The sequence below is a fragment of the Agelaius tricolor genome, unplaced genomic scaffold (genome assembly GCF_023055355.1).
Source record: "Agelaius tricolor isolate 1412-34295 unplaced genomic scaffold, bAgeTri1.0.p SCAF_9, whole genome shotgun sequence".
NCBI lineage: Eukaryota > Metazoa > Chordata > Aves > Passeriformes > Icteridae > Agelaius > Agelaius tricolor.
In genome coordinates this window covers 22,894,357-22,912,906 of record NW_027269269.1, presented here as the reverse complement: position 1 = coordinate 22,912,906, position 18,550 = coordinate 22,894,357, and the positions used below count along the sequence as shown (strand labels likewise).

Here is an 18,550-nt window from a genome sequence, read left to right as displayed (position 1 = left end):
GGTGAACACCAGCCTAATGTTAAACACGTTGACTGCTGGTTTGTGAGAAATTCCCAGTAAGGTTTTCTTGTCCTCTGGGAAGACTTAACCCTTCTAAGACACTCTTAGAAAGCATCCAAAGGAGAGCTACAAAGATGGTGAAGGGCCTTGAGGGGGAATGTGAGAAGTGGCTGAGGTCACTTGGTCTGTTCAGCCTGGAGGAGACCAAGGGGAGAGCTCGTTGCAGTCTGCAACATCCTCACAAGGGGAAGAGGAGGGGCAGGCACTGATCTCTCTGCTGACCAGTGACAGGACCCGAGGCAATGGCCTGAAGTTGTGTCAGGGAAGAGTGAGTTAGGATATCAGGAGAAGGTTCTTCACCCAGAGGGTGGCTGGGCACTGGAACAGGCTCTCCAGGGGAGTAGTCACAGCACTGAGCCTGACAGAGTCCAAGAAGTGTTTGGACAATGCTCTCAGGCACATGGTGTGATTCTCAGGATGTCCTGTGCAGAGTTGGGCCTGATCTTTGTGAGTCCCTTCCAACTCAGGATATTCTGTGACTCTTCATGTAGACTGAATCTGTAAGGCTACAGAAATGTGCTGTATGAAACTGTGTGTGCAGAGTTGTGTGTATTTGCACTTGTCACATTGAGGCTGCCCTATCTGTAAGACTCCTGCCCCTTATTAGACTTGCTGTCAGTGTCAATGGGTCTAACCAGTAAGACTTGGTTACAGAAAGTGAAATATGGTAAAGAGAAGCTGATTTATTAGGGTTTAACTGTAATAAATCCATCTGCCAGGAAGTTCAAGGATTTATTTAATGTGGAGACAGTGAGTGAAGGATTTGGGACAGGACTGAGGAGGCTTTGCTGTGAGTGCCTCTGCTGAGCTGAGCAGTTGTAATAACCTGCAGTCCCCTTGTAGTGAGTGCTTTGGTTAATGTCATCCAGTGTTTCCCTTCTCGTGTCACAGTAACCAAGTCAGTGTGCCAGGTGCATCATTTGCATGAGCTTTGTTCAGAATGCTGCTGATGAAGTGCAGAGTAGGTAAAACAAGTGTACTTTAATTTACAGCTGGTGTCACTGCATCCAGTACTTACACTAACTACAAAGCTTTCGTGGAAGTGTAATCCGAAACCGTGGCCTGGGGCTTGGAGGAACTTCCTGGACGGCTGCTGCCATCCCTCCCTGGGGGAATCCTTCGGGGCGGCGCTTATAAATGTCACTGGCTAGCACGGGTGGAATACCACGTTAAGGATCTAACCATTTTATTTAAATAAACACACCAATGTTTATTTAAGCAAAATAACCTGTGGAGGTAGGAATGAATTCTGGAAGTAAGGATGTGAAACATCTTGAATCTGGACTAGTGTCCTCAGCTCAAAGATTAAAGGAACAGCTAAAATATGGGGGAAGGGCACGTGTTTTGGAGGCTGGTCTGCAACTGTGTCTGAGGACTGGGTGAGTGGGAACAGAACAGCAGCTGGTTTTGCTGCTATGCCACTGGTCCTGTCTAGATCAGTTCTGCAGTTATAAGCATGAAAGGTTTCTTTGGGTCAATGCAAGTAAATCTGGGGAGTTTCAACGTCATATCTAGAGCATATAAAGCCTCAGAAGGGTTGCTGTTACTCTGGTCAGGCTCAGAGTATCCTGAAATTCTCCTTTCTTTGGTAAGGGTGGTCCTTACTCTGAATGACATTTCTGGCATGTTTGGATGTAGCTTGCCTTGCTATTTCTTTTATAGGTTTCCAGAGGACCCTTTCTCCCAGACTTCTAAGTGTAAATTTGATTAAATGTCAAACAGAACTTCACCTGGAGCACAAGGGAAATAGAAATAATAGCTACTGACTTGGCTTTTTTACTGTACTGCTGTCATGAATTAAACAATTGAAAAGCCCACTGAATCCACCCAGGCTCATTTCTGGCAGCATTCATGTGCTTCTGTGCTTGCATCTTTGCTGCTGCAGGGATTGTCCCATTTGCCGGTTCAGTGTCTGGATGATACGTCATTTTGTTGCTCATGACAGTTGCTCATAACCAGATGCTACCATAGATTCAAAAAGCATAATAAAGTATTTTCATGAGGGGTGGTGGGAAAGAGTTCCTATTATTTTCATTTAGTTTTAAAAGCAACATTTTTCTGAGTTGCTCTTCTTCCTTTCCCCACTTTTAAAACCACGTTATTCTGATGTAAAATGTGTTTGGCATCAGAATCTTAAATTATTCATTTGTTGTGCTTTTGAAAGCACCCATTTGTATATTTCTGAAAAGGAGAGTAAAGTTTGCTACTGCAACAGCCTACACTGGAAACAATGCTTGAGGCTCCCAATAGTAAGATGATCCCCAGGGTCAATGCTATGAGGTGTGTATGAGAAATAAGACAACAAAGGATATTTGCTTTCACAGGCAGGAGTAGAGTTTCAGTTTCTGTTATTATTTCAATATTATGGGAAACTTCTTCAAGGCCACCAGTGTCTTTCCCTCCAATCAGCATGGCAAAAATCTCTATCTCCAGTTCAGCCTGCAAGCCTGCTGCCACCTGGGAGAGACAGAGAATGACTCACAGGTAAGGTGCAAGTTTCATACATGGTCCCCTCCAGCAGTCCTTGGAGCTGGTGGTTGATGCCCCAAGCCTGTCAGTGTTAGAGGCATTTGGACAGTGTCTTTAATAGTATGCTTTAATTTTTGGCTAGCCCTGAAGTGGTCAGGCAGTTGGACTAGAGGGCCACTGTAGGTCCCTTCCATATGAAATAGAATAAAATATTCTCTTCTGTTCTAAAAAGAACATAAAGGTAGGGAGATACAAAAGGGGCAGATGTGAGGAGAAAAGAAAAGAATGAAAATTATTCCAGCCATCTAGATGGATTTCTGTAAGGCCTTTGACACAGTCCTCCACACCATCCTTCTCTCTCAACTGGAGCCTTTAAAGATCCCTTGCAACCAACACCATCCTATGATTTCAAGTACTGAGTTGTGGCTAAGGCTCTGGACTAGGAGGTTTGATTTGCATTCTGGTACTGCCTCTGCACAAGTCATTGCTTCTTGATTCCATGCATTGACAAGATATTGCCTGGTATTACGTGGATGCCATGGGGACAGTGGCCAGCACTATTTATTGAGGGATAGCATGCAGGTAAAAAGAGAGACTGAACAAAAGCAGAAAGAATGAAAGCTTCCTACTTAGTGAGATAATGTGCTATGGTGCTTTGCTAGATAAAAAACTTAAGGTGGAGAACAGTTGGAAGCAGGAGAAGAAAGGATTGAGGCAATAGTTTACTAGGTTCAAATCCTGAGGGTATAAGGACAGGAAGTTAAGTCTAGACATAAGACAGAGCAGATATAACAAACACCCTAAGCAGAAGGCAAAACTCACAGGCAGTGGTAGAGTAGTCCTGTTTGCTTTGAAAAAGCTCTCTATTACTTCACTGTTTGACCTGCTGCTTTCCACTGAACTTAACATTTTTATCACTCTGCATTCTGGCACAGGCTGAGACTCAAGTGCATGGAGCACTTAGCTGAAGGTGGCAGAGGGACGGTGGAAGACAGCATCACTTCAAGTAACCTTAAACAAAACTGTGTACCCTGGCAGCTCTATTCCCAGACAGCTGCTGTCCCAGAAAGGTGCCCTAGCTAGCCTGAGGGCCAGCTGAGTCTAGAAAAAACCCCAAAAGCTGTCCTGTGTAACCTACAGGTCCTGGTGTGTACATCACTCTCAGTCCTGTGTATGGAGGCGGCTGCTTCACCCGAAACCTGTCAGAAAGAGAAGAGAATCAGTTTCCCAGAAACTGTTTCAGGCAGGAGAAATCTCATCGAGGCTGTCTGCTTTTCCTCTGCTTTTTTAAATGACAGCAGAATTTCTTAGCTCATCCTTTCCATCATAATGTACATGTTGGACTACAGCAATTCCTGGGCTTCTTGCCAAGGCTCAGGTTTCTAACAAAAAAGCCCCAAAGGAGCAGATGAATGGGCCAAAGTAAGCCTTCAAAGAGCTTGTTAACACTGCCTGGTCCTTATAAGAGAATGTGAAACAGCACCATTTTAAATCTGCACATTCAAAGGCAGCTGAAGTACAAACAGCTTCTTGGCAAACACCTGTGTGTTGCAGACCCAAAAGTTCATAACAATCTTTATTTAATGTCCTTTGATGTGATTCTATTGCAGGAAGCATGATACTGGTATGAATTTTGAGCAAATAATCTTTAATTAAATGGTACCAACTAAAGCAGAAGTTTTGCTTCCTCATTTCTTACTGATTGTTTCACATCTGATTCAGTCCTTTTGTGAATGCAACTTCCTACTGTTCAGATTTTTTTGTTTAAAGATCATTAGATCAGGTATGACCTTTACTTTTGCATTGCTCTGGAACTGATCCTGCAGATTTCATTCCCCCTTACCAGCATGCCCTTGCACCAGAAGCTGTTAAAGCAAAGGCAGTAGAAGAGGCATTCCTAGGATATGGCTCCATCTTATGGAAAGCTCTGGCAGACCTATGAAATGGCTGTGAGAATTCCTGAGCTTTCTCTGAGTGGTGGGTCCAGAGAAACTGTACTTAATTTTTGTCAGGATCTATTTGGAGAGATAAAAACCAGGGTACTAAGAATTCAAACTAACCTTGAGAAGTTCACACCAACATTCTTCATGGTTACACTGGTTGCATAGGTGCAGCCTTCCTTTAGCACTCCAAATACCACTCTGGGTGGGATGAGATGGAATTTGGTAAGATCCTGTCTTGTTGCAAGAGAAGATGTGCTGACCTTTCCTGAGGCAGGATCTTCTATCTTTGCAAACAAAATATGAGACAAAGTTGGTGGCCATTAAGTCAGGTAGAGAATTACTTAACCTATATTTAACCTCTGTCCACTCACCCTGAAGAATTAAAAAAAGACATCCTAAGTGAGTAAAAACTTAAGCAGCACTTTAAATACTGTCTGGAAATTTATACTGGTTTGAGTTCTCAGATGCATGAAGCCATTGAGGTGTCTCAGGGAAAATGGGGAAAGCTCTGCTCTTTTGGAAACAGAGCTTTCATGTAGGTGCCTGATGCAGAATGAGTTTTTCCTAGCAGTTGAGAGGAAAGGTACTTCTAGAATTGCCAGTAAACATAAATAAATTGCAACAGCCATGTTACAGTAAATACATTCAAAATATCTGCCAGCATTGCTCCAGGGTGAAGATTTTATGGAAAAGAGGTCACTCAGAGGACATGAATATTGACAAGAAAAATGTTATTTTTTACCTTTTTATTTGGTATGGTGTTTGGTTTTTTCCCCTGAAGGCATGATGGTAATATTACTCTCTCTTTTCTTGTCTGTCCTGTAACATCCACCATCAGACTTGGAACTTTCTGTTGAAAGGCTGTCTCTTCTGCTCCCTCAGCCTTGTCTGGAAGGGAAAGATTTCCAAAAGCATGAAAAAGTGACAGATGGAATGAAATTCATATTGCAAATATTGTGTCAGAAGTTATAAAAAGATACCGAGCTGCTCCAGCTATGTTCTGGAAGGCAGGTGTACCTGTTGTGCTGCTGGAACCATCATCTTGTTTGGAAGGATCCTGCAGGGGAAGGCCACATGAAAGTGATGATTCACTTGTGGTATCAAGAAATTCAACTGCTAAAGGGAAAATAATGGAACACTGAGTCAAGTGTTTTTTATGATCAAAATCCTTTTCATAAACATGTGAAAAACAACATCAGTCTTTAGCACTTTAATTTACACAGTCTTGGAAAGCTGCTACAAAACCATGAGAGGCTGGGAAATTCTGCATGCAACGTTTTGTCTACTGGGCCACAGGGATCTCAAAAATGCCTATTGTGTGATTAGTCATTTCTTGTTCTCTGGCTAACTGAACTATAAGCCCTAAAGGACTAAAAGAAAATCCTGCACAGCTCTTATGGTGATTGAAAATGAGGAAATATGGGAATTAGTGGGGGTCTGATAAAGCCCCACAGAGGACTATTTTCCTGATATGAATCTTTGCTGTGTATGACTTTTAATCTCACTGTATAATTTCAGTAACTTGTCAGGCTGCTTTTTAAACAGAACTGAAATATTCCTCTCAGATCTGAAAAGCTGAAGCTTAGATAATGATCCCTCTTTCCCTGCTTCCTGTCATGGAGTCACTGCTTTCCTCCTATGTCCTCCAATCTATCTTTAGCCTGAATGTTTCCTAGTCCACATTGCTTTTGCACCAGTTCCCTCTTACCACTGAGTTTCAGAAATAAATCTCCCATATTTTTCCTACAGTCATACTAGTTATTTTCTAAACTTGGCCTCCTTGACTCTTGCTCACCCACCCCTAACTATTATTTATTCCATTCAAGATTCTTGAGCATTTTTCATCTGTCCAATTCTCATTCATAGCACAATTCTTCAGCTTAGCATCCAAAGCTGATGGTTCTTCCACATTCAATGATGTCTGCAAGGGCTTCTTCCTCCTGAAGAAGATACAAAACTGATGCCAGACAGTCAATTACCTCCACTGGGTTCTCTTATCAGCCTCAGAGGCCAAGTCTCACATGTTTCTTTTTGAAGTGGAGGAAGTTCCTTAGACATTGCTTCCAAATCAGGAAACTGGAGGAAAGGAAGAAAGAGGGCTTAGGTTTCGCAACTAAACACCTAGGAAAACCAGACAGCAGACACCTTCCTCCCCTTGCAGAAAAAAGAAAGGAAAAAAAATTTAAGAAAGGAATGCAAAGGAAACAAATAAGCAGAAACAAAGTGGTGACTTATAAAAGAGATAGAAATAGTTACATCAGATTACCACCTACATTTCTGAGTAGGCTTTATGCACTTACAGCATTTACCAGTAGAAAAGCCCCCAAGATCACCTCTAAATTAGGAGTGTTAGTTTTACTTATTCCCTTTCTAATAAGCAAGGAGAGGAGCTTGAGGGGTAAGTAAAAAAATCCTGAGGTTGAGCTTTGCTCTGAATTAGGCTCTCTCCAGAGTTTATGTAAGGAATTTTATAGAGTTTGTTATCAGTGAACATATACCATCTTCATCTGCCACGGTTGTCTTTTCTAATGGTTTGTTGAGATATAAACCCAAAATTGTCTTTGGGAGCACGGGAGATACTAGTTGGCCTAACAGACTTTATCCAGTTTTCAGCTGTGTTACCTTTTGGTGGTAGAAGTTTTTGCCAAATTCAGATTCAAAATACGGAGCAAAAATTCCATTTATCAGTGCTGCGAATAAAGTTTTCTGTTTATCCAGTTCTTTCCTAGGGATATTTTTCACATTGTTGGTAAGGAAAAGAAAGAAAAAAAGCATTATAACTGAGTTCATCTTGTTTTTCAGTATTGTGCATCAAGAAATGGATTTGGTAAAGGCAAGTGGCATTTTCTTCCCTGGTTCATCACATGAAGTAATAGTCTTGTAATTGGCTATTTTCTTGGAGGTGAATTAAGAATTGACTGGTCAGAAAGCACACAGACAGCGTGCTGCCTGCTATGAGGAGCTCCTCCTCAGAACATACTCCATTTCTCTGAACCTCATGGAACATGTCTGGGACTGCCACTGGTGTCTTTCCAACCTTCCAACAAACACTTCAAGCTAAGAATTGGTATTCCAGATGCATTGCTAAAATTTTGAAGACAAAACTCATCTAATGTCATTATTTTATCACAGAAAGACTTGATGGCTCTGTGGATACAGAAGAAGCCGTTCAAACCTCTGAAGGTAAGGTTGACCAGAGTAAAGATCAGTCATATTTTCAGCTTGATATAGCCCAGTTTTACACTATTAGAATTTCACTGACTTGCAGCAGGGTCTAATATCAGCTATAAAATGATCAGTCTTAATTATACTGAGAGTTTAAACACTGGTTTTAGAGCCAGAATTGCACATGATGTTCTTGGGTACTGACTGCTCAGATTTATATATTAAAATTAATTTTTTTATAGGATCCAAAACAGTGTGAAATGCTATATGAAAATGTAACTCTGAAATTCTAAAAGGCTTTTTTATCTCATGCAAATCAGAAATAATTAAGAAGCAATATGGAAAGCCTCACGTGCTGTGTCCACTTTTGACCTGTCTGGTGCACAAAAGGGCCACAAAGATGATTAAGGGTTTGGAAGACCTTTCATGTGAGTAGAGGCTGAGAGAGCTGGGACAGTTTGGCCTAGAGAAGCTTTGAAGCACCACCATGTGAGATATGTCTGGGGTTCTATTTGAAAAAATCAGCTTTTATTTGTGGAATACCTGAATCTTAACCTAAAGCATCAGCATTTGAAAATATTAATATACGGTATTTTCTACACTAGTGGCAGAAGCAGAAAAGAAAACAAAGGGCTTCTGCTTCAGCCTTGGTTTGCATAGTGTAAGTTAATAGTAATGCTGCTGGGTTTGGGGAGAAAAAAAGACAAAAGAAAGAGACTCAAACCACTTTTTCAACATTTCTGTTGAGCAGAAAATACCACATTATTTGCAGTCAAGGCATTGCACCATCACCCGAGACCTGGTGAAATCAGTAACATTCTTTACAAAAGCAGATTAAGCTGGCTCATAAAAGAACTTGATCCTACTAATATTATTACCTGGTCTCTTCCAGTTTGCTTTTCCACTTGGATTTTACTCCTTCTGGACTGAATCACCCAGAAGAAAAAAAGAGAGAGTAGTGGGAATGAGAAAACCAGTAGTCTTCTATAAATATAAAAATATTTACAAGATAACCCTGGAAAGAAAATGCTTTTCATGAGAGTATGTTATGTAAACACTTCAGGTGGCTTCTGACTCAGACTTGTATGGTTTGCACAAAAGTGTTTGCTCATATCTGCATTTTTATTAGATCATTCAATCCAAGAAATATGCAAAATCTTTTCCCAACAAACTTTGAATTATCTTTCAGATATGGAAAGAGAGCCATAGAGGGACAAAATAATCACAGGACAAGACAGTAAAACGTTGCCATATGTATCTAGGGACGTAGATTCCAGCCCTTAATGACAGTCAGTAAAGCACAGCGTGCTTGGCTTCACCCTTTGTGTTATTTCCATTTGCACCAGTCCTTGCTGCTCTGTCCTACCTGTGCTGCTGGTCCTGTCTGTGTGCAGTGCTTGCCTTCCCTGTGTGATCCTGGGCAGGAGGAGCCACTGCCTGCTCATACAGCTGGCTCACACGGGCTGCAAGGGGAAGGGCATTGCTGAATGGGCTTGCCCTGCTGCACAGGGTTATGAAAAAAACCATCAAAGGATATTTTTTTAAATGCATCTTTCTGCCACTTTATGGAAACCTAACAGAATCTTTGTTACTGTGAGGGAAAAGGCAGAAAGAACTTCATTCCAAAATCAAGATCAGAGCATTAACAGATAAGAAATTGAATTCAATATTGAAAGGAGAAGAAGCAGATTAGGTTCACACTCCCACCCTGTATTTCCTGACATATTTTTACATTCTTTCAAGATACAAATACCTGTGAATAGGAAAAGTTGCTGACATTCAGCCACTCTCTAACTGGGGTGCTCTGAGGTCTTTATCTACAGATGAAGAAAATAATGTGGGCTTTCAGGGACCCTTATTACATTTAGCTTGCTTAAGCTTGCTTGTGCTTAATTGAGGCTGTGAAGCAGCCATAATCAACATTCTCATGGAAGGAACTGCTAGTTCAATATATATAATGGAGAAATGCCAGCCTTTCCACATTTAATATTGTGACCAGCTCTGGGGCTTTATTAAAGAGTTGCCCTATCCTCTAACATATTTTATAAAGTGTGTTGTTTACTTTATACTTTGAAGCTAAATCATGGGTCCAAAGAAATTTCCTTGTCTAAAAACAATTTTCTGTGGTGAAGTTTAGGAGATGTGAGTATTTGAGAGATATGATCCTATTAGACTATGACAATATCTCTTAGTGTTCTGGGAATTACATGAGTTCAAACTTCAAAATGTGGGGGTTTTTTTGGTCAGCTTCTTCACCATAAAACATGATTTTATTTTTCATCTTTTTCCATTTTTACATGTTTCAAAGAGCTTTTCTTTCCCACTATCTTCTTCATTAGCAATACTACATTAAAATTGCAGCTCCATTTAAGAGGAAACTGTTCAGCAAGCATTTGTTGCAGCAGTTTCTGTTTATTTTGCACAGTATGACGTTTTTGACAAGTAGAAATATTCTTGACAAGGAAAATAACACTTTAAAGATGAGCATCACAAGGGGATAGAATGTAATGAATTTTTCTACAGAAAAGGGTTATGGGCTTTTATAAGAGATAACTTTTATTTGTACATCTTGATGTACAAATGTGATGTGATGGGTTGAGATTAGATTTTGAAGTGTAATAAATAACTAGGATTTACTTAGTTGCTTTGAAAAACTTGTCTGAAAAGTTGTTACTTGCATAAAAATAGCCAAGTATTGTCATAGTTCTTACACCTAAGAAAACTCACTACATGAAAATGTCAAATACACATGCCTAAAACCAGGAATTATTTTTCAGACATACTGGATCACTGATGCTAAGAAGTCCTAATCACCTGTAAGAGTCACACAGAAGCACGTACATAGTACATAGATGAATTCACCTTTATATTGCCTCTTTAAAAATAATAGTACAATACTTTTAAACTTATTATGATATTTTTAATTTTAAAAGTACAGGTATTCAAATTTTTATTACCTCTATCACTGAGCTTTTCAGTTGATTTCTTCCAGTGAGGGAGGGACTGCAATGAAGAAGGAATAACTGTGACTACATGAGAAATAAAATTCACAACAACATCTTATTCAGAGGATTTATATTATTAACAAGTGCTATCTTGTTATCCCCATTCTTGTGGTCACATTGTCAGGTATTTCAGTGTGTCAGAAAACATACGCTGGGAAAAAAGGATATGAAGTACAATTTCCCTGTTCTAAACAGGCATTTGTCTCCTTGATGACCCACTGCATAGATAGCTTTGTATTTTATATGCTTACTTTTTATTAGGTCAACTAAGCTAATTCCTAATCAAACTGAAATCCTTTGGCAAAAAAATCTGAACAAGATATACTTATCTTGTATTAAACTTAGAATCCCAACAAGTCAAATGGGAAATGTGTTCAGGAATTTGCAGGCTTTGTTACTGAGGAGATCTCATGTGGCTGGCTTACAGTAAAGTGAATGAGGGTTAAGAGGCTCTCAAGTGTTTCCTTTATTCTCCTGCTGTCTCTGAAGCAGTTAACTGGAAATCAGAGCTCCTGACCAGGCAGTCTGGGTTGTAATAGAGCTATTGGAGACTTGGGAGCAATGTGACACTGATTCCTGGGTCACAGCAGGTGCACACTGAGACTGCTGCTCACAAAAGAGTTGTCCAATGTGAAATCTGTAACTGGAAATGAAGGTACTGAAGGTAGCCAGGACAATCAACAAGAATTAGTCACTAGACAAGTTCACTGGATCTGAGCAGCATGTGAGGTTCAGCACCTGGGCCTCATTGAAGTAAATAAATGTCTGCCTAGAGGATAGATGCAGATGGAATTACTGACAGATCATTTCTTTGTCCCTTTTCCCAGAAAAGCTGTGATCCTCTTTTATTTACCCACCTTTCCCATTACCTATTCTCTCCTTTTTCTTTTTGTGTTCTAATTATCCATGAAAATTCACAGATTATATTTAAAAAAACAAAATGCTTCTCAGCAGTAATAACAATATTCCTCCAGACTGTTTTTGTATTATCCCAAAAGCAGGGTTTAAATTCTTACTATGGAAGTGGCTGTGGTTGAAATAAAAGTCTCCCATGTGCAATGACAACAGACTGGAAACATTTTCACCCTGATGTTAGGGGATATTAAAAAAAGTAAATTACTGGAAAGTAATTTTGGTCTGTGTGTTTGGGAACATATCATTCAGTAGAACTCTTGAACTGTTTTGAGCATTGCTTCCCCAAATGGCAGCAGTGCCCAGCTGAATTCAGACCAGCTGAAGGCTGAGTGTGGCTCTGCTTTACCATTAATCTCCACCAGAACTGGCTCTGTGCTGCTCTGACATTTGCTGGTTTATTAATGGATAATGTGCTTCAAGGTTCACACTTCCAATGCAATACAAGGATTTTGTTGAAAGAAATACTTAAAAATTTCTCACTGTAACCTGTTCAAGGAGAGTTGCAGCATTCTCCTTTTCCTCTTCTGTTCTTGGTTCTTTCACATTAATCTCTTCCAGCTCATTTTCCTGCTTTAAGATGTTCTCTATATATTCCTGGTGGAACAATGAAAAAGCCGAATAAAGATGCAGATGTAGGCTTAAAATAGATATTTACATTGACATAATCATTCCAACTGCTACAGAAAAGAAGCACATTTCTTTTCCCACATCTCTTTAAATCAGTTGGATAGAAAAAAGGGTTTTAAACACACCACTCTGCCAGAAAGCTACATGCAGTACAGAACTTTACTAACAGACAGGTTTGTAGAAACAAATGTTTCCCACACCAGTTCTTTTTCACTTGTTTATATCTCTTTAATCTTATAGGAGATGGAGAAAGGAAGAATATTTTCCTCAAATCTTGATTTTGCTCTGACAAAGTGAAGGTGAGGCTAAAGATTTAAGACACTTCATTCTGGAAGAAAAAAGAATTAATTAAATATTGATTTATGAGCAATGAGGGTATTTTCATTGCACATTTATGCAATTTTTGCAACTGTTTTTTCAGTGCTAGTAATTGCAGTTCTTCTTTCCCAGTGTAATAAACAGCATTCATCTTTCTCTAAAAATCAACAATCTGGGTGATTAATAGACTTCCCTTGCCATTTTGGTGTGGAACTTTTCTTACACTGTTTGCCTTTGAAAGATCAGTATGCAAATTAAAGAATAATTTTAATATATTTATAGACTGAAAAACTGGTAACATTTCATTCTGATAGACTTGAATATCCCAAACATGTTTGGGCTGGCCAGCTGTCAATGTTTTTCTATTGCAAGCATGTTTTCTTTGAAATGTAATGTGGGGAAAAAATTATATAAATGGCTACAATATACTACTACCTTCACACATGTCACATGCTGTTAACTTACAAATTCAGTCTGCAATGCCATTATCAAAATAGTTTAAATGAATAAATTACAGGACACATATATTTTGTTATTCTCTAATTCCAAAGTAATAATGGGGTTTTGACTCTAAAATCTCTTCTAAGAGCATCTTCACAATGTGAATTAAATAAAGGAATGTTTTACACCAACAGTGAGAAGGGCAAAGCTGGTCCCTTTTGGACACCATCTCAGAACACTGGCACAGGAGGTCCAGCTTGGACCCTGCTGTGAGCGAGTCACTAAGGAGGGATGACCACAAACCTTGTCAGAAGGCTACACAGCTATTTCCTAGACATGGATAGAGTAACAAACTCAGACTGAAACCTGGAAATGTTCTACATTGATTTATGAAAAAAATACATAACCAAGACCAGAGTGTGTCTCAGTGTCTCAGTGACCAAGTTACTTGCAGAATTATGGTGAGCTAGAAATTCTTGTTCAGCTTTATAGATTTAAATTCTTAAGGCTTTTTGGAGGAAAACAAACCCTAAGCAAAATAAAAGTGAAGTAACAGATATCAATATTGACAGCAAGGAAATTATATGTTAGAGTACTGTCTGTCATGTATGCTGGATTGGATCTCATGTATTTGCTCAGAAAACTAGGTTTCATAAGAGGTAAATGAAACAATTGAACTTTTTCAGAAAAACACTTACAGCACCTGTCTATGTATGAAATAATTGTTCTTCAAGCATAGTAGATTTTTCTCAGGTATATACTTCACATTTATCACACCCAATTTGTCTACTTGTTTGTTCTCTATTGCTTACTGGAAGAATGAATAAATGTGGTTGAACTACCTTGAGGGAAAGATGCAGTTTTTCTCTTAGTTCATCACAGAGTGGCTTATACTGGAATAGTTGGCGGATCTGCAGTTTTTTGGGACATTTTCGCACAGGGTCTGGCAAGGACACACGTGCTTCTCCAATGCTGAGACCCTTCCAGGCACACCTTCTCACTAGGGGACCTTTGATCTCCCCCTGAACAGAGAGGAGCAAACAAAAAGATCAAAACCCAAAAATGCACTTATTGGCAATATGTCTCAGTTGAAAGGCATGTCACAGACCTAGACAATAAAGCCAGTAGATTCCTGGGAACAATTTATCCATCCTAAACCATCTTCATCTGCTAAGATAAACTCTCCTTAAAATTGTTAATCCCTTCACTAAGTGTAAAAGACTGGGACCATACATTCCCTGACACAGCCTACCATTTGCTCTGTCTGCTTAATAAATTGAATTTAACATTCACACTGTTTAGAGCTTCATATCCCCACAGAGACAAACATCTATTGCTTTAACATGAAAAGACAGTTTTGAAACAATTATACCTCACGAGGAGAAGATTCTTCCTGAGTCTTTGGCTGTAGATATGGAGGAACAATACTCTCTGGTTCTTTCTTCATTACCCAAGGGGATGCTTCAGCCATAGGCCGGAGGACAGTAATACTTAAAACACCTGGTTTAGAGACACATTTTGCTAAGAACCAGTTCAAATTAAAAAAAAAAGTGTCTCAGACCTACAGAAAAAAACACCTATCTAAAAAAAAATCTTATTACTAACAGATAAAAGTCCTTGTATCCATGGCTACAGATAATATCAGATCCCTGTGTTGATTATAGAATAGTGGTACAAGTTCAGCTTACTGAGCCCATTTTTAACAATAAATTGCTTATGCTACTTGCTTTGATTCTTGGTTAACAGCTCGCTTGTATAGTGTGGGGATTAGCCCAAACAAGGAAGAGCACAGCATTGACCCATGAGTACTGAATACTAATCTCAGAAGTAGTACAACATATTCAGAACATGCGTAATTCTTCACTGTATTTTATACTTCATGCCCTGATCACTGGACGGATTCCCTTAGAGATGATTTATTTGTATTGTTAGAATAAATTTTAATGTTCTTCAAAATATTTTTTCCAGCCCAACCCAAAAATTACTTAATCTACTATGATCCATCCTACGGGTGACCTTCAAAATGGATATCACCACTGAGGTACTTTGTCACAATGATACAAAGTTGTGAAACTTTGCTGTAAAGGCAAATAGAGCCAGTATTGTGAAAGGTGGAGCAGGAAGTCTGGAAAATCAGATGTGCTACTATTACAAACGATTGCTGGTTGTAAGTAAATTTTTTTGACTGGGATTTTGACTGGGTATGTATCCTCTCCATCTTTCTGATCTTTTCATCTTCTGCATTTTTCTGGCTCCCTCCATGTCCCTTCTTTTTTCTTTTTTCCCACAGCATAATGACTTCATTTGGTTTCTGCAATGGGGAACCACTCATTTGTGTGAATAAAAGTACATTTAAAAATGTGTCACACTTTATAAGAGTAGTAAGTGGGAAAGCTGTTTTATGTCATATGCTTATGACATAAATCTATGAGAAATATGTCTTAGGACTTTATGGCTTGAAGCAAACTTAACTTATCATCCTCTCATATCCAGGGGAACCATACTTTCTTCTCTTTTAAAGACATTTTTTTGTTAGCAACTACCTGTTACACCAGAGTGTCTTTTATAGAAACACAGCAGATCTAATTACCTCTACAATGACAACCAACAATTCCAGGACATAATTTCTTGCATTGCTACTACATGGTGGTTGGTTCCATGTAGTATTGGCTATTCCAGTCATGTTTTTTCAGCTTTTTAATGTGTATCCTTTCCAATAGACAGCCTAAAGGTCAACATCAGGGCATCATTCTCCTCACTGCTACATCACTAATGGAGACTGTGATACATTCAGCTTTTTAAATTATAAACACAAAGAATATATTTAGTTGGTAATCACTTTTATTTCTGTGACTGAGAGTGGATAAAGATATGCCATTTGTTAGTTCACTTATCCCTTAACAGTGTCCTTCAGTTAATTCTCTGCTTCCCAGAGTTTTCCCCTAAACTCCTTTCTTTCACTCCTAGAAGTGTGGACACTTATTTACAAGGGTAAAAACATTTCCTGCCTGTATAAGAGTTTTGGAACTTTTCAATTCTTTCTATTAGTAGTCTGTCAGAGAAGAAACCTTTTCTACCTGGCTGTTCTTGTACAAGATCCTGCAGGACTGCAGTGGCAGGATCACTGCAGGCCTCAGCCATATACTCGTGTACATCCTTTGTTCGCAGGAGCTCCGTTCCAGAACCATCCGCAGAGATGATGAAAAACCTGCACAGCCAAACATATGAATGGGGCTCTATCAAGAGAGCAGAACTCCAGCATGATGGCATCAAATGTGCAAATACAGAGTAATGAGCAAAGGGAGCACAAATCCCTGAACTCTGTAAAATACTATGAAGAAAAGTGTTAACCTATGAATGCAATGCAGTTTACCTGGGGACATGCTCATTATCAGAGATAGGTTTGTTAACATCATCTGCTGCTGAACTCCTGTCCTCCTTGTCATCAGAGCCACTGCTGGGAACACACACATCTGTGCTGCCATCAGCCAGGACCTATAGCAGAAATTATGTGAAATTACTTGAGTTAAAAGATACTTTTAAAACAGTGACTTGCTGGAGAACTTTAACTTAGCCTAGTCCAGTGAAAGAGACAGAAAAACACATTTCACAATGAGTGACTGGAAACTCACAGGAAAAAGAAATAAAGAGGAAAACTGACAGGACAGTAAAACCCCCATAACATTTCTTGAAAGACATGCTGTATCATAAATACTAATATCACATGCTGGTATTTAATAAATTCCCAAGGACTCTTACACAAAAATACTCACTCACTGGTCAAGCCAGGTAACTGTAATAGTCAAGACAGACATTGCTGTATACCTACTGAGTGAACTTCTACAGTATTTTCCTTCTTGAAAATACTATGTGCTTATTAACTAAGGTAACATTAACATTCTTGTTTGAATAAGCAAGATAACCAAGAATGACCTAAAAAGGAATAATAATGGCTTTTTCAAGATCCAATTTAAATAAGGGTGATTCAAAGCACAGTCCACTAACTGAATCTGACACCACCTAATTTTTAATCCTCACTTGCAGAGCTGATTATTTGCTATAGTACAAATCATGCTAATTAAAGGTGAGCTAAATTGTACACCATGTGTTCTGTTTCAGTCTCTCTAAAGAGGGATAAATATAAAAAAAGAATATCCATCACACAGTCAAGAAGATATCAGAGACCTGATTCTGGCTACTTCAAATATTACAAGGTTACAATTTGACTTTGAGAGAAGTTTATAATAGAATGCAGAAACTTGTTTTCTTCCATGTATTTTACCTTGAAAATATTTCCTTCAGGATCCATCATCTCACAAATAGTGCTGGAAGTGTGTTTCATAATGTATCTCCCTGCTTGTTTCTCTTCTTCCTTGCTGCTGAAATCATAAACTTCATGGCTATAAACTGCTGAGCAATCTTCATCAAAGAAAAGAAAGCCTCCCTTTCTGGGTAAAACCTATGACAGCAAAAAGGGAAGAGGTTCAATCCTCAAAGGTGAAAATTTTAATTTAAAGATACTGTGAAAATGAAGAACAGATAAAAATCAAGAGGACAGCTTTCAGACATTCAGTGCTGAATCATCCACTTTAGAGGAATCAAAGGGGAGAAAGAAGGAATATGAGGTTCAAGAGGTAGGCTTATCTCAGTCTGTGATATTTAACTTCAGGAGATTTAAGACTGTGATTTAAATACACTGTACATTTGTGAGTAAGTATCTAAGCATTGCCAGAGTATGAAAGAGATAGAGAAATAGGGACTAGTGAAGACTACAGAGAAGGGAGGTAATGAAGATGAGAGCTGCTAATGGCAGGGAACTTGGAACACAGAGATTAAACTCCACTGTCACAAACAAAAAATAATTCCCACCTGATATGTTCCCTGTGGCTTTGCTACAATAGATGTCCCATCTCCAAAGACAGTACAACAGGTACCATCCTCACAATTTGTTATAACAGTAGCAAACTCAGGATTCTCTACTCGTGTACCTTTGCGTTTCTTTGCGATGGCTTCTGAGGGTTCATCTAAGAATTAATGCAGAACAATGAGACAGGAGCACAAGAATCATGGACATGTCTTAGGAATCAATTTGCTTTTTCTCTCATAGTTCTGGATCTTTATCTTTTCAGTGCAAGACCTTCATAAACTTCATAGCATCCTTTATCACATATTTTTACATTATGTAAACAATATGCAATCTTTTAAATTCTGGACTGTGAATTCAATATAGGAAAACTCAACAGTAAAAAATATCTGTAACCATCTGTAGCTGGCCAGGAAAGTACACTCTAATGTATCAAGTATGGTACTAACCATAATGATCTGCGTATTTGTAATATACAAGTTGGATCCCTGAAATTCTTTGTGCCTGTAATACAAACTCTAAAATGTGAAGAAATTCCTATTCAACAACACAAATCTTGGAAAACAAATGATAACAGGCATGTTAATCTGGTTATTGCCTTTCCATTGAAGAGATAGGTCAGTTCAAGGGATTTTGACTTTTGAAATCCCACAGGGAGATGTCCCTGAACATTTTCTGCAAAATCAATAATGGTCTTTCCCTACACTGTGTTTGAACAGTCCAGACACCCACACAGTAAATGT

The 18,550-nt window shown here is 38.9% G+C and overlaps 1 protein-coding gene across 5 annotated transcripts in view; it reads right to left on the bottom strand.

Annotated features, from left to right (window-relative positions):
- Positions 1 to 18,550, bottom strand: part of SPAG17 (sperm associated antigen 17) — an 89,255-nt gene that overhangs the window by 1,709 nt on the left and 68,996 nt on the right. For 2 of the 5 annotated variants that reach the window (XM_071433223.1, XM_071433222.1), the window contains exons 30-47: positions 17,813 to 17,967; positions 17,226 to 17,402; positions 16,317 to 16,438; positions 16,021 to 16,151; positions 14,316 to 14,443; positions 13,786 to 13,965; positions 12,044 to 12,151; positions 10,595 to 10,640; positions 9,004 to 9,100; positions 8,516 to 8,563; positions 7,095 to 7,197; positions 6,452 to 6,548; positions 5,490 to 5,588; positions 5,215 to 5,360; positions 4,590 to 4,756; positions 3,668 to 3,728; positions 2,364 to 2,517; positions 1,079 to 1,207 (exon numbers count right to left, since the gene is read on the bottom strand). In XM_071433223.1, the coding sequence (XP_071289324.1) occupies positions 1,080 to 1,207; positions 2,364 to 2,517; positions 3,668 to 3,728; positions 4,590 to 4,756; positions 5,215 to 5,360; positions 5,490 to 5,588; positions 6,452 to 6,548; positions 7,095 to 7,197; positions 8,516 to 8,563; positions 9,004 to 9,100; positions 10,595 to 10,640; positions 12,044 to 12,151; positions 13,786 to 13,965; positions 14,316 to 14,443; positions 16,021 to 16,151; positions 16,317 to 16,438; positions 17,226 to 17,402; positions 17,813 to 17,967 (2,147 nt within the window). In that variant the 3' untranslated portion in view covers position 1,079. Of the gene's footprint in view, positions 1 to 1,078; positions 1,208 to 2,363; positions 2,518 to 3,667; positions 3,729 to 4,589; positions 4,757 to 5,214; positions 5,361 to 5,489; positions 5,589 to 6,451; positions 6,549 to 7,094; positions 7,198 to 8,515; positions 8,564 to 9,003; positions 9,101 to 10,594; positions 10,641 to 12,043; positions 12,152 to 13,785; positions 13,966 to 14,315; positions 14,444 to 16,020; positions 16,152 to 16,316; positions 16,439 to 17,225; positions 17,403 to 17,812; positions 17,968 to 18,550 lie in introns of those variants that run through there. The other 3 variants (XM_071433224.1, XR_011680134.1, XM_071433225.1) reach the window with 3 other exon arrangements.